The sequence below is a fragment of the Prunus dulcis genome, chromosome 6 (assembly GCF_902201215.1).
Source record: "Prunus dulcis chromosome 6, ALMONDv2, whole genome shotgun sequence".
NCBI lineage: Eukaryota > Viridiplantae > Streptophyta > Magnoliopsida > Rosales > Rosaceae > Prunus > Prunus dulcis.
In genome coordinates, this window is record NC_047655.1 from 24,379,126 (window position 1) to 24,401,677 (window position 22,552).

The window sequence follows — 22,552 nt, forward strand, 5'->3', positions numbered from 1 at the left end:
GTAAATGCCACATGCAAAAATGATTTTGAATATATATATATATATATATATATATGCTGGCTGTTAATTAACTAGAACTCGATCAGCACCACACAACAACAGCCTTTGAGTCTCAATGCAACGCAGCATTGCAAGAAAGCAATACTGAACTTTCTCGGAGCCCTCTTTTTTCCGATCGAGTTCTTCCACTGCCGCAAACTCCAGTTAGATTCAGACATGATACACTTTTTAGTAATTAGAAGAACTCAAATACTCTCTTTTGGATTCAGAAATTTCGTTTTGGTTACTATAACCTAATGTATGATATCACTTAAAATAATAGGACCAATTAATAAATATACTCATGTACAGTTTTATAATGTTTCGTTTCCATTAAATCATATCAAGTTGGAACAGAAGGTTCTTCTGAAAGTTACCTTTCATAAATTAAAAAAATATAGGTTGTGTGTGTAGTTTAGTTGACCATTTAGTATGTTGAAATTTTAATTAAAATAAAGTTTGGACCAGCATTTGCATTTGTTGGAATTGTAGATTTCATTTTTTTTTTTCTGAAAATAAAATAAAATAGAATTTGTTTGCATAAAATGTTTTTAAAAAAACTTTACTAATAATGTTTTCATATTTTTTTGTTTATGGATTGAGAAAAAAAAATTTCAGTTTAAAGAACTTAGACAATGGATTTGAAATAACATATGCATTTGAAAGAACCTAGACTTATTTATCTAACTGTTACAAGACCAGATATTCTTGTTGCAGTTAATATCCTCAGCCAATTCATGCACCAACCACGCCAACCACATATGAAAGCTGCCACACATTTAGTTCATTACTTAAAGGGATCACCTAGTCAAGGCATTCTATTATCCTCTCATAATGAATTAAAATTGCAAGCTTTATGTGACTCAGATTGGGCAAGTTGCCCCATGACAAGAAGATCAACTACGAGTTATTGTGTGTTTCTCGGAACAAGTTCAATTTCATGAAAAATAAAAAAACAGCCCACTGTATCTAGATCCTCATTAGAAGCCGAGTATAGGGCAATGGCAGTAGCTACATGTGAACTACAATGGCTACGATATTTTTTACAAGATCTTGATGTATCACATTCCTTTCCTAGTACACTTTATTGCGACAACAAGGTTGCCATATATATAGCAGCAAATTTGGTCTATCATGAGCGAACCAAACACATTGAAATTGATTGCCATGTTGTTCGTGAAAGAATTCAAGATGGAACACGTACTGCATTCCTTCCTTCTAGCAGAGATCAAATCGGAGATATCTTTACAAAAGCATTGGGCAAGAAAACTTTCCTACGATTGAAAAGCAAAGTTGAATCTTTTAGACATACACGCTCCAACTTGAGGGGGAGTGTTAGAAATCAAGGCTTAATAGAAGGAAGACTTTAGATTGAGTTAACGTTGTATAGCTATCTTACTTGGACAACAATTCTTTTCCTTTTCTGTAATTACCTTAGGCATAGGATCTGGAGATAATTATTTTCCTTTTCTGTAATTACCTTAGACATAGGATCTGGAGATTTATTTCCTTTTATATTCCTTAAGCTTTGTTATATAATTGTAATCTTTGTACAGTGATTATATACAGAAAACATTAACCATATTTTCTTATAATTTAGTATGTTCAAATTTTAATTAAAATAAAGTTTGGACCAACATTTGCATTTGTTGGAATTGTATATTTCATTTTTTTCTGAAAATAAAATAAAATAGAATTTGTTTGCATAAAATGTTTAAAAAAAACTTTACTAATAACAATGTTTTTATATTTTTTTGTTTATGGATTGAGAAAAAAAAATTCAGTTTAAACAACTTAGACAATGGGTTTGAAATAACATATGCATTTCAAAACCTCATCAAGTACTGAGAAGACGTCTGACCATGTTTACATTGATAATTCAAACCCAAATCTGTTCTTCTAATTCATTTTTCTATTTGTCAGCGTCTCTGTAAAGTGTATTTGGGCGCAGGGTCAAAGGGATTGTTTGCTTGTAGAACCAAGTTTCTGACTTAAAAAAAAACTGTTAGCTGGATAACGAGAAGGTCATTTTCTATGCTATACTAAAGCGCTGCAATGCCTACATTTCCAGAGGCTCTAAACCAATGAATTTGTATTAGCTAAGTTGTCACGCAATTGTGGAAATTACATAACTTAGCCGCTCCCTCTAACTACCTCCAAAATGCCTATATATACAGCACCATATGTCTCTATTGAGATATTGCAAGAGCAATAGAAAATTATAGTTTCCATAAAGTTTCTCATTTCCTCTTGAGCTCTTGGTATACGTAGCATTTCTTCCCGACATGGCACGCTTTGCCTTCGTGCTAGCATGTGCTTTAGCTCTATTGGCTTCCTCAGTAGCCTCTGGTGCAATTGTTGAGCACTCTTTTAATGTAAGCCTTGGCTCACAAGCACATCAACTCTACACAATTGCTCACCAAATTATATATATATACGGTTTTATGTTCCTGTGATATGTTTGGAATATAGTTCATCACATTCTTTTTGTTTGTTTTTTCGTTTTTTCAGGTGAACAATCTGACTGTAACCCGACTGTGCAAGGAGCAATCGATAACCGTAGTAAATGGGAGCTATCCCGGCCCAGCAATCAGGGCACGAGACGGCGACACACTTGTCGTCCATGTTTTTAACCAGTCACCCTATAACATTACTATTCACTGGTAGATATTCATATATATATATATATATATCTTTTCACAAATTAATTATAATGACTTTGATATAATATTATATATGTGTGTGTATAATTAGTCAATCATTTTTTGCTTTAAAAGGAGAGACTACCATTCTTCCAACGAATCAATATGAAGCTTAACAACTTATATTAAATAGTAAATTATTTTTGAGATATCGTCAAACCCAACTGCTTAAGCTAATATAAAGTATATACATAATAAAATTTCTGAAGATAAGATGGGAATATACTGCCATATTGACCATGGTCTATATGTTTTATTTATAATGTATAATTTCTTTCTTTCTTGATGCAGGCATGGAATCTTTCAGCTTCTGAGTGCATGGGCTGATGGACCAGTATATGTAACCCAATGCCCTATACTTCCTGGACACAAGTATACTTACAGATTCAACATTACAGGACAAGAAGGAACCCTCTGGTGGCATGCTCATGTTTCTTGGCTCCGGGCAACCGTCCATGGTGCCCTCATCATCAACCCGAAAGCTGGTCTATCCTTCCCCTTCCCCAAGCCCTATAAGGAAATTCCCATCATCTTGGGTACGTAACAAACCATATGCATATCATGACACGCGCAATTTAGATCTTCTTAATAAACTGTTTCATATATGGAATTGCAGGAGAGTGGTGGAATGGCAATGTTGTTGACATTGAGAACGAAGGCATAGCTACTGGAATTGCTCCTAACAATTCTAATGCTTACTCCATCAATGGCCTACCCGGCGATCTTTACGACTGCTCTCAAAATCGTACGTAACTCTAATATACACATCCTACTTAAGAATAATCACTCATGCATGCGCAACTGTTACTATACGCATAAATTTATTTGTTTATCTGTTGAATCATGAATATTCACACTCGTATCAATTTATCAGAGACATACGAGGTGCAGGTGGTGAAAGGAAAGACCTACCTGCTACGCATCATCAACGCTGCGCTCAATAACCAGCTCTTCTACAAGATTGCCAATCACAACATGACAGTTGTCGCAATCGACGCCGCCTACACAACTCCTTACGTCACCGATGTCGTGGTCATCGCGCCCGGTCAAACCACCGACGTTCTCATCACCGCGAATCAACAGACAGGATCTTACTACATGGCCGCCACTCCGTACATGAGCGCGAACATAAACTTTGATAACACCACCACAAGAGGCATCATCAGCTACGAGAACTCCTCGTCATCATCCCCGATCATGCCGGCCCTACCCAATCCCGGCGACACGCCAACGGCCCACAAGTTCAACACCAATATCACCGGACTCGCTGGCGGGCCCCAGTGGGTCCCGGTCCCCACCAACGTGGACGAGCACATGTTCGTGACCGTAGGAGTGAATCTGGAGCTGTGTCCCGTAAATGCCACGTGTCAAGGTCCATTCAATAACCGATTGTCTGCGAGCATGAACAACGAGTCGTTCCAGCTCCCGACCAATCTGTCTATGATGCAAGCACAGTTTTACAATGTGAGCGGGATCTACACCACTGATTTCCCCGACCAGCCAGCGGTCGAGTTTGACTACACGGACTCGAACATCAGCTTAGACCTATCGCTGGTCTACGCGCCAAAATCGACCAAAGTCAAAACGTTGAAGTTCAATTCGACGGTGGAGATCGTGCTTCAGAACACGGCGTTTTTGGCGATCGAGAACCATCCGATACATCTCCACGGTTTCAATTTCCACGTGTTGGCTCAAGGGTTTGGAAATTACGACCCAATCAACGATCCCCAAAAATTTAATCTCGTTAACCCACAAATACGTAACACAATTGGTGTGCCGGTTGGAGGATGGGCCGTGATTAGATTTACAGCAAATAATCCAGGTTAATTTTCTAAAACATTTCCTTAATTGATTTCTTATATATTTTTATGATCAAAACAATTTCTGATTTTTTTTTTTCTTTTGAATTATTGTACAGGTATGTGGTTTATGCACTGTCATTTGGACGTGCATTTGCCATGGGGTCTGGCGATGGTTTTTGAGGTTGAAAATGGACCCACCCCATGGGTTTTGCCTCCACCACCGGCGGATCTACCCCAATGTTAGAAGTCGTTTCCAAATATTCGTCAAGACGGTCTGGTTTTGGTTTTCTCAAAGTTATTATTTTTTATTTTGATGTGCATGGTTTGGTTAACAATTGTATTTCTTTGATTGCAAATAACTTGTAATAAAAGGTGTATTGGATCGCAATAATCTTGTTAACTATATTGTAAAAGTTGGTCAACATTCTCTCGATCAGTGAAATAAAAATAAATAAATGTTTTTCAATATTCAGGATTCCTCGTATATAGTTACAAATCTATTCCAAAATATTATGAAATGTACAATTTATTACAGAATTATAGGTAGACAGTCCTGATCTCTTGGACCCCTGTAGTCCAAGAGATTTATGGTCACTCACCGTTGGATGTAAATTCAACGGTTCACTCATTTATGACTTGAATCGGGTAATAATCATTTATGTCATATTGCATTTATATATATCATTTTGAACCATTGGATTAATATCCAACGGTGGGTGACCACAATCTCTTGGACTCCTGTGGTCCAAGAGATCGGGACTGTATATGTAGAATTGAAATGCTGCAACCACAACATTCCCCAACCCCAAAAAGAAAACGAATCCATATTTCCTACTGTTCCATATATGTTTATATGGCTGATAATTTCTGACTAAAAATTACCTTTTCCCGCACAAATAATTTTCCTCGCTACCTACACTCGAAAGGAAATTATTTGAAGAAACCACACAACACGGCACATATACATGGCTATGAGAGGGAGCAAGGGAAAGAGAAGGATGAAATTTTCTTGATTTCATAACAGGACCATGAGTGAAAGCAGGGAAAAAAAAAAATTAAGGATGAAGTTTTCTTGATTTCATAATAGGGGGAAAGGCGTCATGAAATTTACTTGACATTTTCTTTGTAACCGGACCAGGGGCAAAAGTGTCATGAAATTTTCTTGATATTTCTTTTGAAACTGGACCAGGGGCAAAAGTGTCATGAAACTTTCCTGATATTTCTTTTGAAATCGGACCAGGGGCGAAAGTGTCATGAAATTTTCTTGATATTTCATTTGAAACCGGACCAGGGGCGAAAGTGTCATGAAATTTTCCTGATATTTCTTTTGAAATTGGACCTGGGGCAAAAGTGTCATGAAACTTTCCTGATATTTCTTTTGAAATCGGACCAGGAGAAAAAGTGTCATGAACTTTTCCTGATATTTCTTTTGAAATTGGACCAGGGGCAAATGTGTCATGAAATTTTCCTGATATTTCTTTTGAAACCGGACCAGGGGCAAAAGTGTTATGAAATTTTCTTGATATTTCATTTGAAACTGAACCAGGGGCAAAAGTGTCATGAAATGTTCTTGACATTTCTTTAGAAACTGGACCATGGGAGAAAGTAGGGGCAACAGTGTCGTGAACTTTTCTTGATGTTTCTTTTATAAACGAATCAGGGGTGAAAGCAGGGGCAAAAGTGTCATGAAAATTTCTTGTTATTTCTTTTGAAGCCCGACCAGGGGCGAAAGCAGGGGCAAAAGTATCATGAAATTCTCTTGTTATTTCTTTTGAAATCGGACCATGGGCAGAATTAGGGGCAAAAGTCTCATGAAATTTTCTTGATGCGTCTTTTGAAAACGGACTAGGGGAGGAAGCATGGGTAAAAGTGTCTTGAACTTTACTTGGTATTTCTTTTGAATCTGGACCATAAGAAAAAGCATAACTAGGTCCAGAACTCGAAAGTTCGCTCATGGCTCTGTGAGGATTGGAACGTTCTTGCTCACAGATATAAGGCAAGAATACTCCTGCATTTGTAAAAACATTTAACAAACTATATTAGTTCCATATTTATTAATTTGAAGGTACGTAATAGTAGATGCATCTGTGAAATAAAAAATGGATATGTGAAATCTTACCCTCTCCTTCGGCCATATTGAAGTAAAGTTCAACAATGTTTGGGCATTTCTCGTAGCAAGCAGGGGAGCAAAGCCTATTGAGGAAGTAAGGGTCAAGGAGGGTATCAGAGGAAATCCCAAGAGACTTCCTATCAACACCACATGCCTTGGCACACTGATCCATTTCTATATATTCAGCCATCGTCTCCACCACCTCTCCTGATGTCCTGCATTGGTATTGTAGGGTTCCATCTTGCTTCGACATTGTCTCCAGCAAACAGCTCTTCCCTGAAGACGATACCGAAAAGGCGCAAACGTCATTTGGCAAATGCTCACATACAATCTCACCTGGTGAAAATCAATCAAAACCAAGAACTCAATTAACCACACAACTAACAATCAAAAGCTGCAGTTATAAAGATAAACATATATATATATATATATATGTGTGTGTGTGTGTGTTACCTAAAGCTGCATGGATGGGCAGGGGAGAGAGGAAGAGAAGAAAAGGGAGGAAAATTAGGTTGGTTGAGAAAGCCATGTGGTTTGAGCATTAATTGTCTGTAGCCTGTGCTTTACTAATTGAGAAAACAAAAAGTGTTTGCTTTGGTTTGTTTGTGATGAGAGGAAAAAATATATATATATACATATAAGAAGGCTAGCTAGAACCACACATGTATATATATATATATATATATATATATATATATCATGGGGTTCTTAATTGTTTGTGGTTTAGCTCCATCAGATTTTAAGGCCTCTCTATATTTGGGGACTCTAGCTAAGATTAATCTTTGCATGTTGTGTTATTGTAATCTTTGTGTGGTTTCTTGTTGCTTTGCAGAACAGATTGCACTGATTAACAACAGAGTTAAGGCCCAAAATTACACAAGGCGAAAATTTGACCATCTAGCTTTCTTTTTCTTTATTTTTATTGGATGCTACATTAAAAGGAGCTAATTGTTGAAACTTCAAAATTTTTGAAACTCAATTGATGTGATAGTATTTTATTTATTGAGTTTTGAATTTGCGAGAAAAAAGACGTTCACGTTGCATATACAGGGCAATTACATGAATTGATGAAACATTCTTACAATCGGTCATGTGGCAATGGCCTCTAGAGTCTAGAGCCAAGCAAACCATATTATTGGCATTAAAAATAAATGTAATCAAATGAAAACTTAATTCCAGAATTGAGTGGTTTGAAATTTCGGAGAAATGTGATATCATTGATTGTATGTATTGATCTGACATGTGTAAAAATAAAAATGAAAAGTAATGCAATTACTTTTCATATAAACGTCGTAAATCTCAACAAACCCCATCCACAAAGAAAATCCCCGGTTCCCCTTGTTTTTTTGGGTCTATATTTGATAATTATTCCTCACTCGTCACTAAATTTACACTAAAATTCAAAATAAATTTTATGCAGAAACTACACAGCATGTTTACAGAGGAGCAGGGGCAAATGCCTCAGAAGGGGGAAGTGCTTCTCCCTCAGTAGGAGCAAATGCCTCAGAAGGGGGATACGCTTCTTCCTGAGAAGGGGCAAATGCCAAGTTTCCTGATGGTGATTTGCTGCTGACGGGGCCAGGGGCGGCCTCACCAGAGCTCAAGAGCTGGAGCATGGCACGGTGAGGGTTGGTACGCTGTTTGTTACAGAGATCAGGCAAGAACGCTCCTGCATTTGTCAAAACATTAACCGACACACATTAGTTCCATTTTACTTTTATATTTCGTAATTAATCAAGAGCAAGAAGTGTGTGCGAAAAATTCTTACACATAATAGGTGTATACTATAATATATGATACAACAAAAATGTGAAAAAAAACGTTATATACACATGTCGTACTCGTATGTAAAAGTTATGAACTTGTACCAGAAAAAAGAAAAAAAAAAAAAAAAAAAAAAAAGGGAACACTTTGATTAAATGAGAAGGGAGGTATATCATAATGATGGCAGAAAAAGAAAGCGAAAGCAGACCAAAATCTAGACGGATTCTTTGTTAGGCTCCTTTTTGGTAGCCAAACACCCAAATAACTATTTTGTTTTAAAATATGTCCTAAGAATAAGAAAAGGAATGTTTTAGGTGTGACAAAACAATCATTCTTAATGATTACCAACTTGGAATTACTAAAACAATAAAAATTGAAAACAAGAAATTAAATCAAAGATGTGTGAAATATTATTCTTACCCTCTCCGGCGGCCAAGTTGAAGTAGAGCTCAACAATGTTGGGGCACTTTTGGTAGCAAGTTGGGGAGCAGAGCTTGGTCATGAACTGAGGCTCAAGGAGGGCATCAGATGAAATCCCAACAGACTTCCTGTCAATGCCACAAGCCTTCACACACTGATCTGTCTCAATGTACTCTGCCACCCCCTGAACCAAAACTTCTGATGTCCTGCATTGGTACTCTATGCTTCCATCCTTCTTTGCCATGGTCTCTAGCAGACACCTTTTCCCGGCAGACGATACCGAAAATGCGCAAACATCATTTGGCAAATCCTCACATATAAACCCACCTGAGAGAAAATCAAATTGGGTTCAATATAAAACCATGTTTAATTAAGAGTTTAAAGTAATTAGAAATTTATGAACATTATGTACCTAGAACTGCATGGATGCAGAGGGAAGAGAGGAAGAGAGCCAAAGAAAACTTGGTGGAGATCAAAGCCATTTGAGTATTTTGACGGATTTGATCGATCGACAAACAAAAAGAGATATTGATTTTTGTTCTTTTTGTTTGTGAGATGAGTGAGAAGAGAAGGGTTTGTGTGTGTGTGTGTGTGTATATATATATATATATATATATATAGAGAGAGAGAGAGAGAGAGAGAGAGAGAGAGAGAGAGGAGAGGTGTGAAGGTGTGAAGCTATGAAACTATGAAACAACAAAAGGCAACGACCAACTATATATAGAGAAGACAGCGTTGAACTATAATGCGTCTTCACTATATTGAGAGACGCGTTACAAAACTTACAGGCCGGTGAAAATTCCGTCTCCGATTTTTTTTTTTGAATACTTCTGTTCGAAGCCGTTTGTCATATTAAATAATTTCTCTGTACTTTTCTTTACTCTTTTACCATTTTTAATTGTTTATTGTTTTCTTTTTCAGTTGTTTATTGTTGACGCTAATAAAGAGCAAAGACGTGCGGAAGGCCTGCAAATATGTTGAAGTTTCTCCCTTCTCCATTCGTGTCATGTATGGTTTGTTGACATTTATTTATGCATGACCCACGATTTATGTACCTATCAAATTCTTTAACCACCATATATTCTTTTTCCATTATATTCTTTTTCCATTTAATAAATTGGAAATTTATATATGTTAAGTGGAAGATCCTAATCAATCAATTTGGTTAAGGCAAATGAGAAATGAGAGGTCATTTTTTTCCTTTAGTTTGTCTTGTTTTTCTTTCCTTTAATAAGATCACACATCATAGTTGCATACGTAAGTTAGGTCAGTTGGCGAGAACAATGGGTCTATTACACTTAAGTTCGAATTTCATAACCATATATTAAATTAATTTAGAGTAATTTAAACTATCGTTTGTTTAAAAAAGAACACATCATAGCTAGACAACCATTATGCAAATATTGCCCAATCAAGACGGGTGACTTGGACCTAACTAACATGACAAATGCAATTAACTTGACTTTTGGACTCTTATAGACCCAACATTTATTTTCTTCAACTCAATTAAGATATTAAACAAATATCAAGTTTTGACCCTTAATTTTAGTCTGTGCCGAAGCTGCACGTTTCCAGTATTTTTTTGCTTCACAACTTGAAAAAATATTCGATTTGGTTTGGACTAGGTCAAGTCATATTAATTAGCGTGTGACAAGCATGCCAACTCGAACCATGGAATTCAAACCATATATGAATGTTGATAGATAAACAGAAACTCATCTTGGCTGTGACGTTAACATTCTTTGTTTACATCCAACGACTAGGCTTCCATCTGTCAAGTTGTGTATGGTTCACTCGGCTTCAAAGGGAAGTCTAGGTCTTCATAAATTAATGTCATGTCGTTTTTTTTTTTCCCGGTAATTTTCGTGAACGCCATGTCGTGGCGGCAAGCCTTGAAGGTTCCAGAACTATATGAACCGAAGTACACCAGAACATTGCCGTGAAGTTACTCAGACGCAAACAAACAGTTATATAGTCATTTGTCAAAAGACACTTTTTGAGACGTACGTTAAAATTTGATCAATGAAGAGAGACTAATTATGTTCAAACCTAATTAGGAGTATAATTTTATTAATCAGTATTAATCAAGGCATTGACCCCAGGAAAAAGTATTAATCAAAGTATTTTTCATCATAACTTCACTCTCCATTGGTTAATATTTTATGATAAATATATGTTAATCATGATTAGCCATGATGTTATGTGTGAAAAAATTGAATGGGGCATAACTAGTGTATGCAATGCCTTAATCATGATTAAACACCAAGGGCTTCGCTTAAGATGCATTCTACCCGTCAATGGAATTTAAAATACTATCGCCTTCACTAATCCCTAAAGTGATAACCCGAATTTTGTACTAGTTAATCTTTTTCTTCAATAAAATACTATCGCCTTCTTTAAAAAAAATTGTATTTTGTCTGTCAATGAAATTTAATAGTGGTGGCAAAAATGGTCAAGAAAGGAATATCCACACCCTTCTGTTTTTTTTTTTTTTTTTTTTTCCCCCTCCTTTTTTGGGTTTGTAAGGTTGAAATGAGGGGAATGGGAGGGAAGAATCCAGGTATGGAAAATCAAAGGAGAAGTAGGTAGTAAAGCACACTCGATAGAGGTCTTCCATCTGCAAAGTCACCCAATTTTTTTTTTTTTTTTTTAATGATATAGAAAAACAAGTTGTCAAAGTCAATAACCTATTTTTAATTTCCAATAGCCAAGTAGTGATTTTTTTTTTTCTCGACGTGTTATGCCGGCCACATTTTCAGAAATTAAAGATCACTCCAGGTTTCCAACGAAAGGGTGTCAAATATTGATAGCAAATAGTCCCCCTCGTTTTTTCGCTGTCCCTTCTCTGGCTGAATATTCCTAAAAAGGTTTATGCTTTGTGTTATGAATTCACATCAGACAGAACCCATAATCTGTTGCGTCCATTTCCGAGAACCAAGCTAGTTCACCCACTTTTACATAAGACTTGGTCATTGCCAATAATGATATGCATGATGAGGCATGTCTTGACCTTTGGGGTTGGGTATTGGTTAGGTCTTCAACCAGTTTTGGGGGCAAGAAATTGTTATGTGCATTATTATATACTATATGGCATGCGTTATTATATCTTCGGAGAGACACTTACATACAACGAGGTATTTTACTTCTATTTCTCTTTTTACATTAATCATCATATGTTTTTTAAAAAAAAATAGAGATTAAATAGTTTACCACTTTAAGAAAATTCGAATATAAATTCTCAGTTATGTAAGAGTAAATTTTTTTAAGTATTTGAACCATAAATCATTTCTCCGTTACAAGTAACTTCTTTGTATACAATTGAGCAAAGAATTCAATAGAATGACTCTACAATTGAGACTAAGATTTAAACGTGGGACTTCTATGTAAACTTTGGGCTTTTACTTTGCTATATCTAGGTTTTGAATCCCAAAATCCTTGGGACATGCTTTATGAAGTTGATTAATGAGCTGACCCAAATGAAGTTAATCCAAAGCAAATCCAACCCAAGAAATCCAATCCAATCCAACCCAACAACAACCCAAATTGCACCGCCACTTGTTATTTGTAATCCCATCCATCTTCCTATTGGACTTCCCAAGGAAGAAACCATGATCACAAAAATGAACATAAAAAAGAGGAAGATAAGTGGGCCCCCCAGAAGAAACAAGAAAAATGACAGAAATTGTTGCCAACCTCACAATCCCACACTCACAATCCAAGTGAAAAGGAAAAAACAGAACTTCAAAAACCAGAAAATCGAAGAAGAAAAAAAAAAAAGAGAGTAGCAAATCACAAACACAAAACCATGGTTGCAGCAACACTAACTTCACCATCATCCCAACTCTTATGCTCAAGCTCTCGCTCTATCTCTCAGCTCTCTCCTCTGCAACAATGTCTCTTTGGGTCCAAAGCAATCGTCTCTTGCCCCAGTAACGTGAACTACAGCAAGAAGAGGCATGTGGGCGATGGGGTGAAATGCATGGCGGTGGCGGCGGAGACAGAGCCCAAGAAGAAAGGCGGGTACCAGATACAGACGCTGACGAATTGGTTGTTGAAGCAAGAGCAGGAGGGCGTGATTGATGCAGAGCTCACCATTGTTCTCTCGAGCATTTCCTTGGCCTGCAAGCAGATTGCTTCGTTGGTGCAGAGAGCTAGCGTTTCTAACTTAACTGGTATTCAGGGTGCTGTCAATATTCAAGGAGAGGACCAGAAGAAACTCGATGTTGTCTCCAATGAGGTTTGTGGTTCACCTACTAGTTTCTTATTTTGATACAAGACCTAGGATGCAAGGAGAATCGAACATAAGACCTAGGATGCACGGAGAATCGAATATAGTTTCTTACTAAATCAATTTAAATGCTAAATTAGGCAAAGTTTAAAAAATAATAATAACAAAAATAAATTCCGTTGCCGGGACTTGAACCCGGGTCTTTCGGGTGAGAGCCGAATATCCTGACCAACTAGACTACAACGGATTGGTGATTTTCATATGATAATTAACTTTTAAGAACTATATGTTAGAATATGAGATTGAATATTTTTGGTATACAGGTTTTCTCCAATTGCCTAAGATCAAGTGGACGAACAGGGATTATAGCATCAGAGGAAGAGGATGTGCCGGTGGCTGTGGAAGAGAGTTACTCAGGCAACTACATTGTGGTGTTTGACCCACTTGATGGATCATCCAACATTGATGCTGCAGTGTCAACTGGATCCATCTTTGGAATATACAGCCCAAATGACGAGTGCTTTGCAAGCATTGAAGAAGACTCAACTGTAAGTCGACCGAACGTCTTTTAAGTCTCAACTAATGTGATAGTATTTCATTTGTTTATATCGCCCACTGAATCTCGTTTGTATATAACTACGAAGAATAATATTGGAACACTTATATATATGTTTGCATTGTAGCTTGACAGTGCTGAGCAGAAATGTGTGGTGAGTGTGTGCCAGCCAGGAAGCAACCTGCTTGCTGCTGGCTACTGCATGTACTCCAGCTCTGTAATCTTTGTGCTTACAATTGGGAAAGGTGTATTTGCATTTGCCTTGGACCCCATGTATGGAGAATTCGTTTTGACCCAAGAGAACATTCAAATACCAAAAGCAGGAAAGATTTACTCATTCAATGAAGGCAACTATCAGCTCTGGGATGACAAGCTAAAGAAGTACATTGATGACCTGAAGGACCCGGGTCCTAGTGGCAAGCCCTACTCTGCAAGGTACATTGGCAGCTTGGTTGGGGACTTCCACCGGACGCTGCTCTATGGCGGCATTTATGGGTACCCTAGGGACAAGAAGAGCAAGAATGGGAAGCTGAGGCTGTTGTATGAGTGTGCACCAATGAGCTTTATAGTTGAACAGGCCGGTGGGAAGGGATCGGATGGCAGTGCTAGAGTACTTGACATCCAACCAACTGAGGTGAGTGTAAATCGTATAATTGCTGTGAGTTTCTGCAGCTCCCTTTGTAATTTTAATGACTTTAATTTTTCCTTCTTCTTGTTCTTTTCTGACAGATCCATCAGCGTGTTCCGCTTTACATTGGAAGCGTGGAGGAGGTGGAGAAATTGGAGAAGTATTTAGCTTGATCAGAATGTGACAACAAAGGGATTTAATTTTGTTTGTGAAGATAAAGTTGTATGGGAATTTTTCTCAAGAAAAACAATGAACAAGAGAGAATTGAATTTATATTTTGCTGAAATAAGTATTACAGAAGATTAACGAATGATAATCGGATTAAAGGATATTAATACTTCCATAATAAATTGTTAACAGCAGCCTTTGTCAATATAGACAATTCTATACAAAGATTACAAGATCCAGCGAAGGGAGAAAGAAACTGTGTAGCCATTAGCCTAAGTAAGCCCAGGACTGCAACAAGGGGATACCAAAGATAGAATACTAAGTTACTAACCACAAAATTATATATATTTCTAAGAAATGTGAGAGTTGTCTTAATGCTAGCTTCTAAAAGAGTTACAGACTTCTTAAAATACTAAGAAATCTTTTGCAGCAAGTCAAGCCGAAGAGTCATTTCACAAAAACAGTAAGATCCTTGCAGCACAATTCTGCTAAACCTGAGAGCTTCCGCAATTTTTCACTGCAATTCAAAAAGCACACGAATTAGAAACTCTACACTGTTAAATTAAAATGAGAGGAGAGTTAAGAAAGACAGTAGAATTACCCGGGCTTATAATTCTAATACATTTTGTTACAGACTTCACCGCAGTCAGGGAATCAGAACCTGCAAGAACGCAAGTTTACTCATTAAATATGAAATGCATGAACATGGCGGAAACTTTATAACTGCTGAGGATGTGTTTCATTACCTTGCACATTCATCCCCTTCTCTGATAGTACTTCTGTCACAGTTGATGAGAATTCTGACATAACTTGATTAGCCCCCACATTACCATCCGCAGTTTCATTATCATATGATGACCTATGTGAGTTTTGAAGAATATAAGATAAGATAAGAAAACTGAATTGAAGTGACAGCAATGACGAGAGTAATGGAGAGATATATGTCATGGAAATATGGAAGGTAGAGAATACCCTGAAACAGTCCCCATGGAAGCACCAACATTTGGTTGACTAGCATAACCAAGTTCTTCACAATGAAGATCAAATTCACCTAACATTTCAGTGAAGGAGAAATCCACCCCAATGGCATCGAAGTTAGGCAAATCAATGTCAAAAGGGTCAACTTCCTTTTCAGACTCAGATGTTGAAATATCATCAGAAATTGGTTGGTCCAAGCTCATTGGCACATCAGAACAGTCAAAATTGAGCCTTCCTTTTACATGGTCTCTCTTACTTGTCTTGGCAGGTGATGAAGAAATGCAATGGTTCGTTTCCACAGTATAGCAAGCTTTGTTTGGGCTCAGAGTCACTCTTTTTGATGAAAATATGGTGCAGCAGTTAGGGGTGATCTCTGGAGGAGAACTGTTATTACTGCAGGTAGCAGTGGAAGAAATCTCAAAAGGAGACACAGACTTATCGATTTGAGATGAAATTGCTCGCGGAGGAGTCCGAGGACCAGAAGAATTGTTCGGAACGGAGGGAGACGGCTGGTTGAACAAGCATTTAGCCACAGTGGAACCATGAGCGAAGGACCCATTCGGAACCAAATTTGGCACAGCTGAAGATGACTGGGCAGATTCTTGATTATTGAGTGCATTAGCTGATGCTGAAACTGTTTCTGCACCTGCCCATTTTAAAATTCAATCAGAATAAACACCGTAATGACATAAATCAGACGCAGAGAATGACAACTTTGAAGAACATACATACTTTAGTTATATATACCTTTGTTTGGAACCTTGCCAATGGGTAATCTGCTGCAAGGTCTCTTAGAAGCACTTGGGGCATCCATTGAAACTCTAGAACACTTTCTCTTAGTTGCAGGTGGGTCAATTGTAATTGGTGAGCAGAAATTTCCAGGCCCCATGTTGGTGTTGGAAGGTGTGGACACATGATGAGCAACTGGTGTTTGGTACATTGGAAAACCTAATTGAAAGGCATCAAACATTTAATTCATATTGAATTCATAGCTCATGGAGTGATTATTCTTGTCTTTTTGTTAATTTCTCAACTGTATGGTTCAAGCATCAATGGGTTTAAATAATTTTTTAAGGCAAACAAAAGTAAACACCTAGAAGTTGAAATTGGTGCATCTAAGCTCACAAAAACCACATGCAAAGTCTCCATGTTCTCAATTCATTCAAGAAATTTCTCAAACACAAGCACATGGGATGTGTTATTTTACCTGCTGGAGACCCATTGGATGGGTTCACGTGAGAAGCCATAAGCATCGGTTTGGGAGCTGCGGCTGGACCTGTGGAGATAGCGGCTGGGTTTCCGCTGGCATTGTAAGTGTTCATGACGCCTTGCATACCCTTCAACAGAGTTTGGACCCGGGTCTTCTCTTGCTCCACCCGGACCTTCTCCTGATCCAAAATCACCTTCTGCTCCTTCAAGCATATGTACTCGTTCAGAATCTCCGCCAAGCTCAGCAAGCTCTTCGGCGCCTACAGTGATAAAACGAAAATATGAAAAAACCCAAATCCCAAACCAGAAAAAAAAAAAAAAAAAAAAAAAAATTGAAAACTTTCAGGCGGATTTTGAACAAAGTGTGGCAAAAAACCAAGTGGGTACCTCTCGAATGGGTGATTTGGCGATGAGAGATGAAGCTTCATTTCTGAAAACAGAGCGAGTCTCCGAATAGTTGTTATCGCAGAGATACCTATCCACGATGAACGCGATTTGGACTGGGGTGACCTTTCCCTTCCCCAAAGTCTCTGATTTCTTGGCTTTAGTTTGCTTCCCCATTGCTTGAAAATGGGGGAGATAAAGAAGAGTCCCTGGAAAATTAGGTCTCGATAAAAAGGTTGCAACTGACAAAGAAGAAGAAGAAGAGAGTTCAGATCTGAGGACAGATAAAATGGGTGAGCTTAAAAGGGAGGGAGTTTAGAAAAAAGAGAGGGAGATGAAGAAGAGAAAAAAAACGCGGGAGTTTTCGAAACTTTTGGGAGGAAATTGGAAAATGAGCGAGGCTAAATGAAATAGCATGTGCCTGTATTTCCCACCCTATTTATAATACAATAACATTTTTATTTCGGCAATAAACTAGCCGTTCGGAACAATTATGGTATGGTTGTAGGTATCCACCAATAACTAGGTTGTATTGGAAGATAGAATACCTTACCAAATAATGACAAGAGTGTATTTGGTTTAAACTTAATGTATGAATTAAGAGCTTCTTTTTCTTTTTTTGGGTTAAAAGAAATGAAACTTTCATAACAACACTCAAAAGAACGTTTATAAGTAGCATAACCGATTCCATTCCACTTAACTTGATCACACACCTGAATATATGCTATATTGTTTTCCTAGTTGTCAACCAGCTATTCCATAATTGCTTGGATTTGTTCACTAATTGAGATTAATACTTGAATACAAATGAAATTTTTTCATGGTTCTCATTTGGTGGGATCTATCTATATAAGAGTTGGTTTTTAAAATTTTATTTTTCCTTAACTGAAAATTCTTAAACCCATAATCGAAAATTGGAAGCTAAAAGTCGATTAATTGGAGTCATTTGAGTTGTCTATTACAGATTATTTAGAAACACTTGTTATATATATATAATAAAAAAATTGGTCGAGAAACACGGGTTACCTTTAAAATCATCTAATTATATCCATTTAATTTATCACACAATCAAATGGAGCTCAAACTTGCTTGCTTATTTATACTTCATTCTAGTTGGTTGACATAAGGGCCTTCGAACTTGAACTTGAATTGCCTAGTGGGCTCGTTGGGCTTATTGGATCGAGCTCTCGATTCAGCGCCGAGAACAAAATCCATAACGACCCAAAACCAAAATCTGGGTTCACCAGGAAAGTCATAATCCGAAGGAAGACGAAGAGCTCACAACACCTCCTTATCTCTTCTGTTACAGCGCCTGATTGAAACTTGAAGATGACACAGGGACTTCTCCAATGGAGTCCTTGCCACCAATCTCTCTCCCTTTCCTTCACTATCCCCACAACCAAACACACCCAACTCCCACTCTCAATCTCTGCCACACTAGAACCCGCCACCAGTACCCAACAACACCTCACTGCCAGAGAGAGAAGGCAGCTCAGGAACGAGAGGAGAGAGAGCAAAGCTGGTACCAATTGGAAAGAACAGGTGGAGGAAAAGCTTCTGGAGAAGCCCACGAAGAAGTTCGCTAATTGGAAGGAAGAGCTCAACATTAATAACCTCGCTCGTGAGGGCCCTCAATGGTGGATCGTTAAGGTCTCTCGACTCAAGGGCCAGGAGACTGCTCAGCTCATCGCTCGCTTGCTTGCTAGGAACTACCCTCACATTGATTTTAAGGTATTAAACTAATTCAGTGTTTTGGTTTCTGGGTTTGTTGCCAAATTGACTTATTAATGTCTGTTTCATTCCATTGATTTTAAGGTATTTAATACTTTAGTTCAATGTTTTGGTTTCTGGGTATGTTGCCAAATTGACATAATCTGGATATTCATTTCAGTTTGTTCCAAAAATCGGCCTAGGCGGCTAGGTGGCCTGGGCGGTATGTTGCCAAATTGACATAATCTGGATAATCATTTCTGTTTTTTCCCCATGTTTTATATCAATTATGGTACTTTGTAAGTTATATGTCTTTTTATTTTGCATGATTTTGGTATAAATTTATAATTTATAATACAAAATAATTGTTTTTAAAGAAATGCCTAGGCGCCCGCCTAGGCCCCGATTACTCCTCTAGGCGCTAGGCCCCTGCCTGCTGCCCGCCTACCGCCTAGCGATTTTTCGAATATTCTGAACATATTGAATTGATGCCCTGCTATCTGAGACTCTGAGTATAGATTATACAATTCAATGTTTAGACCAAAACTAAACAAGGTAAAAATCAAAATTGTTTGTTTTTCAGGTGTATGCTCCAGCTATTCATGAGAGGAAAAAATTGAAAAATGGTACTTACTCAGTTAAACCAAAACCCCTGTTCCCAGGATGTGTGTTTATAAGGTGTGTTTTGGACAAAGAGATACATGACTTCATAAGAGAGTGCGATGGAGTTGGAGGCTTTGTTGGTGCTTTGGTTGGAAATACGTGAGTATTTATTCTTAAATGGTAGGTTTGCTGTGTATTGCCTATTGTTATTGTTATCATAGTAGGAAATTCTTATGTGAAATTGAGAAAAAAAGAAAAAGAAGAAAAGGGAAACAGCAATAGGTTTAATTTTAGTATATATACCAGATTAATGTAATGTGACAAAACCCTATACAGTCTAGCACTGATTGAAATCGTCTGGTTTCATTATATGGTGGTGTCGTAGTATGACAAATGTATGAAGCTTTAGAGTCATGTTATCACTGCACACTTACCTAATATGAAGAGATAGCCCAACAAATGGTTAAAAATGAAAAGCCTTTTGTAAGGGATTTTGTGTGACAATATGAAGCTACATTTGCACTTATGTTTTAGCTAAAATAGACAAGGTAGATTTTGGGTTAAGTTTACTGGTTTACTGGCATTTTTGGGCTTCCTTAGAGCCATTGTTTTCTCCGTTGATTTCTAATCTCAAGGCCATCTTAAGTAGATGTCCTTCTAGACTACTGGCTACGCTGTGTACTTTCCAGTGAGTATCTAAATGTTATATTCATATGCACAGGAAAAGACAGATCACCAGACCCAGGCCAGTTTCTGAGTTTGACATGGAAGCTATCTTCAGACAGGCAAAGGAAGAACAACAAAAAGCTGAACAAGCTTTTGAACAAGATCAGCAAGAAGCAGCCCTCAACTCTGGGCTCAATTCTGATGATGCTGTAAAATCTACTGGAGATTCTAAACCAAAAAGGCGATCTAGAAAAACACTTGAACCTCTCATAAATGGTTCATCTAAAGGAAAGAACGAGAAGCTCATCCCAGGTTCTAGTGTACGAGTTGTATCTGGGACTTTTGCAGAATATGTAGGCAGCCTCAAGAAGCTGAATCGCAGAACAAAAAAGGTATACTTTTCTGGTATTAATTATTTGGCTTGAATAAGTGAAAATATGAGGAAATAAGCATGCTTTATATTTTTTGGATATGCACGGCAGAATTACTAGTGTCTTCTTATGCATTATTTTACTAAAAAATCTCAATACATTGCTCGAAAAAAATTATCTTCTGGAAACTTGACAGAGAAGTTAAAACAATTGTCATCTTGCAGGCAACTGTGGGATTTACGTTATTTGGGAAAGAAAGCTTTGTAGATTTAGATGTCAGTGAAATTGTTTCAGAGACCACGTAAATATGTTCATCTCTCATAATCATTATTAAATGGTAAGTTTTTCAATATATTTTCCCGTCTTCTCTAGATTTATCTTACTTTCGTCTATATGAAAAATGCAGTGCCTTCAAAGTATTAACAGAATTTTGTCTTGTTTGTCATCAAATGAACCTTTAATGCATCTTGCTTGTAATCTGAAGTTTCCATGCCAACATCTCTGATTTGGTTAGGTTCTCATTATAAGTTGCTGATGGTGCCAAGCACCAGTACATGGGAAAAGAGGTGATTACTTTCGACATCCATTACTTGTATTAAGTCGTAAATCCAAGTTAATTGGGATTGGCTACCTGATTTGAGGCTATAGAAATTGCATTCCTACTGATAATGTATGTCCTTCCTAGTGAGGTCACATTCTGACCTCCGCCCAGATGCTTTTCCCCTTTACTGCCAACTTCCTTTATTTAAAATCATGGTGCAATGTGAGTGTTTCATGACGTATCAGATTAGTGTGCTTTTGGCTGTGTTTTGTTACTTGCTGCTTAGGCGTCTTCTTCTATCTGTTCAAATTGAATTATTTTTCAAATTTGTCCATACTAGCGAAAGCTCAATCATGGCCAATGAAAAATATGCATTCAGGATGAAAATACATTTTCTTGTACACACAGATGAATTGGAAAAAAATTAGAAAGGGTTGTTCACCATTTCTACAGAAGGAATAAAAGGAGTATGATATAAGTTGTGACATGAACAGACGGTAATTGGTAGTGATGGTAGCTGGACCAGTTTTAGCATTAGAGGGGTGCCAATCCCAGAGGCAGCCTTTTCTATGCTACTAACCGTGGCTTTGCCGGGAAGGCTAGCTGGACAGTTTTATTAAGGCTCCATGTAAGGGATGAGGGACCAAAGGGTGTCAATTATTAGGGTTTAGCATGATGAAAGAGTGAGGGAAGTCTCTTTAGCACAAAAATCTTCCTCCAGTTCATGAAAACAAACCTGTCTAGATTTACAGACTAAAAAATTCTTCCTCTAAGATGGTAAATTATACTCCTAAGTCCAAAGTCACTCCACTAACTTTGCTTTCCTGCTTCACTATTGTTTATTATCATCTTGGGTTCCTTCGTCATTATCTTAATGGGCTGCTCTGTTATTTAATGGGGATAAAATTGCCTGCCTTAGATGGTGGTCCTTGCTCATTCGATTTGTGAAAACTTAAATCACAAAGCAATTGAATCTGCCAGCACATACAATAAAAGTGATATCTATTGGACAGAAAAGTCATGTTGGCTTTTGCACTCGAGCGTTGTATGATTACACACGTCCTATATCATATGCATGTATTTACTATGATTATAAACTTTATTAAATAATTTTCTCAACTTCTTAATCCAATTCTTAATTTGAGTAATGTTTAGTCAAATGTTCAATGGCTTTTCTTTTTCCGAATCAATGAGACATGAATTCGGCTGGACATTAGACCTTTTCCCAATATTAGAAAGAGAAGTATCACTAGATTTAAGAGCTATTTCCTAGTTGGTATTATTAGTCGGAGTCGTCTCAACCCAAGTCCCATATGTTGTGCAAATAGCATTATTCATAACTGACTGAATTGGACCAAGCAAACGGATCATGGATTCATGGTGGTTGCTGAGTCTTTTTGTTTTGTCTGGGGTTGAGGCTGGACAATGGAAAGGGGACCGAAGAAGTTGAAATTTAATGAACTGTCCTTTTCTTCTGTTTCATTCAAATCGCCCCGTTGTCTCGCTTTAATGCTTGTATTGCTACTTGCTACATGTGGTTCTAAATACGACACGTATACGTATTCAATACAGATAGGAAGAGATTCCACTCTTCATTTATCCTAGTAATGAGAAAGGTGAATTCTTGATTCTGAATCACGTAAGGCATTGTTTGCCTGCTTGTACCTTAAACT

General features: G+C 37.5%; 6 protein-coding genes and 1 non-coding gene across 12 annotated transcripts; 3 read left to right on the top strand and 4 right to left on the bottom strand.

The window, feature by feature from the left end:
• The first annotated feature begins 2,246 nt into the window (after positions 1-2,246).
• Positions 2,247-5,018, top strand: LOC117632154 (laccase-7). The gene is made up of 6 exons (XM_034365572.1): positions 2,247-2,414; positions 2,551-2,702; positions 3,033-3,277; positions 3,358-3,486; positions 3,616-4,563; positions 4,660-5,018. The coding sequence occupies exons 1-6, from the start codon at positions 2,325-2,327 to the stop codon at positions 4,785-4,787; spliced, it is 1,692 nt and encodes a 563-aa protein (XP_034221463.1). The 5' UTR covers positions 2,247-2,324; the 3' UTR covers positions 4,788-5,018.
• A 293-nt stretch (positions 5,019-5,311) lies between these two features.
• LOC117632155 lies at positions 5,312-7,243 on the bottom strand. Its single transcript, XM_034365573.1, has 3 exons — positions 7,107-7,243; positions 6,663-6,989; positions 5,312-6,551 (listed from the first exon to the last, which is right to left on the bottom strand). Exons 1-3 carry the CDS (start codon positions 7,180-7,182, stop codon positions 5,599-5,601), a joined length of 1,356 nt encoding a protein of 451 aa, XP_034221464.1. The 5' UTR covers positions 7,183-7,243; the 3' UTR covers positions 5,312-5,598.
• A 591-nt stretch (positions 7,244-7,834) lies between these two features.
• On the bottom strand, positions 7,835-9,471 carry LOC117631697. Of its 2 annotated transcripts, XM_034364977.1 has the most exons (4): positions 9,250-9,471; positions 8,838-9,164; positions 8,156-8,322; positions 7,835-8,113 (listed from the first exon to the last, which is right to left on the bottom strand). In XM_034364977.1, the coding sequence occupies exons 1-4, from the start codon at positions 9,317-9,319 to the stop codon at positions 8,090-8,092; spliced, it is 588 nt and encodes a 195-aa protein (XP_034220868.1). In that variant the 5' UTR covers positions 9,320-9,471; the 3' UTR covers positions 7,835-8,089. The 2 variants fall into 2 exon arrangements, with proteins under 2 accessions (XP_034220868.1, XP_034220867.1); XM_034364976.1 differs by having other exon boundaries at positions 7,835-8,322.
• A 3,081-nt stretch (positions 9,472-12,552) lies between these two features.
• Positions 12,553-14,554, top strand: LOC117631386 (fructose-1,6-bisphosphatase, chloroplastic). The gene is made up of 4 exons (XM_034364505.1): positions 12,553-13,074; positions 13,389-13,613; positions 13,749-14,255; positions 14,351-14,554. Exons 1-4 carry the CDS (start codon positions 12,643-12,645, stop codon positions 14,420-14,422), a joined length of 1,236 nt encoding a protein of 411 aa, XP_034220396.1. The 5' UTR covers positions 12,553-12,642; the 3' UTR covers positions 14,423-14,554.
• On the bottom strand, positions 13,240-13,312 carry TRNAE-CUC. Its single transcript has one exon. It is a non-coding gene; the product is annotated as a tRNA-Glu (tRNA).
• A 50-nt stretch (positions 14,555-14,604) lies between the features above and the next one.
• Positions 14,605-17,316, bottom strand: LOC117632127. Of its 2 annotated transcripts, none has more exons than XM_034365538.1 (7): positions 16,992-17,316; positions 16,603-16,864; positions 16,143-16,343; positions 15,390-16,035; positions 15,164-15,276; positions 15,019-15,078; positions 14,605-14,934 (listed from the first exon to the last, which is right to left on the bottom strand). In XM_034365538.1, exons 1-7 carry the CDS (start codon positions 17,163-17,165, stop codon positions 14,906-14,908), a joined length of 1,485 nt encoding a protein of 494 aa, XP_034221429.1. In that variant the 5' UTR covers positions 17,166-17,316; the 3' UTR covers positions 14,605-14,905. The 2 variants fall into 2 exon arrangements, with proteins under 2 accessions (XP_034221429.1, XP_034221428.1); XM_034365537.1 differs by having other exon boundaries at positions 15,390-16,041.
• An 832-nt stretch (positions 17,317-18,148) lies between these two features.
• On the top strand, positions 18,149-22,119 carry LOC117633154 (transcription termination/antitermination protein NusG). 4 transcript variants are annotated; one of them, XR_004586576.1, is made up of 6 exons: positions 18,150-18,719; positions 19,282-19,460; positions 20,023-20,359; positions 20,563-20,675; positions 20,853-20,904; positions 21,219-22,118. XR_004586576.1 is itself a non-coding variant. In XM_034366848.1 (5 exons), the coding sequence occupies exons 1-4, from the start codon at positions 18,318-18,320 to the stop codon at positions 20,641-20,643; spliced, it is 999 nt and encodes a 332-aa protein (XP_034222739.1). In that variant the 5' UTR covers positions 18,149-18,317; the 3' UTR covers positions 20,644-20,675; positions 21,219-22,119. The 4 variants fall into 4 exon arrangements, 3 of the variants coding, with proteins under 3 accessions (XP_034222739.1, XP_034222738.1, XP_034222737.1); XM_034366848.1 differs by lacking the exon at positions 20,853-20,904 and having other exon boundaries at positions 18,149-18,719; positions 21,219-22,119; XM_034366847.1 differs by lacking the exon at positions 21,219-22,118 and having other exon boundaries at positions 18,149-18,719; positions 20,823-21,145.
• Positions 22,120-22,552: the final 433 nt, after the last annotated feature.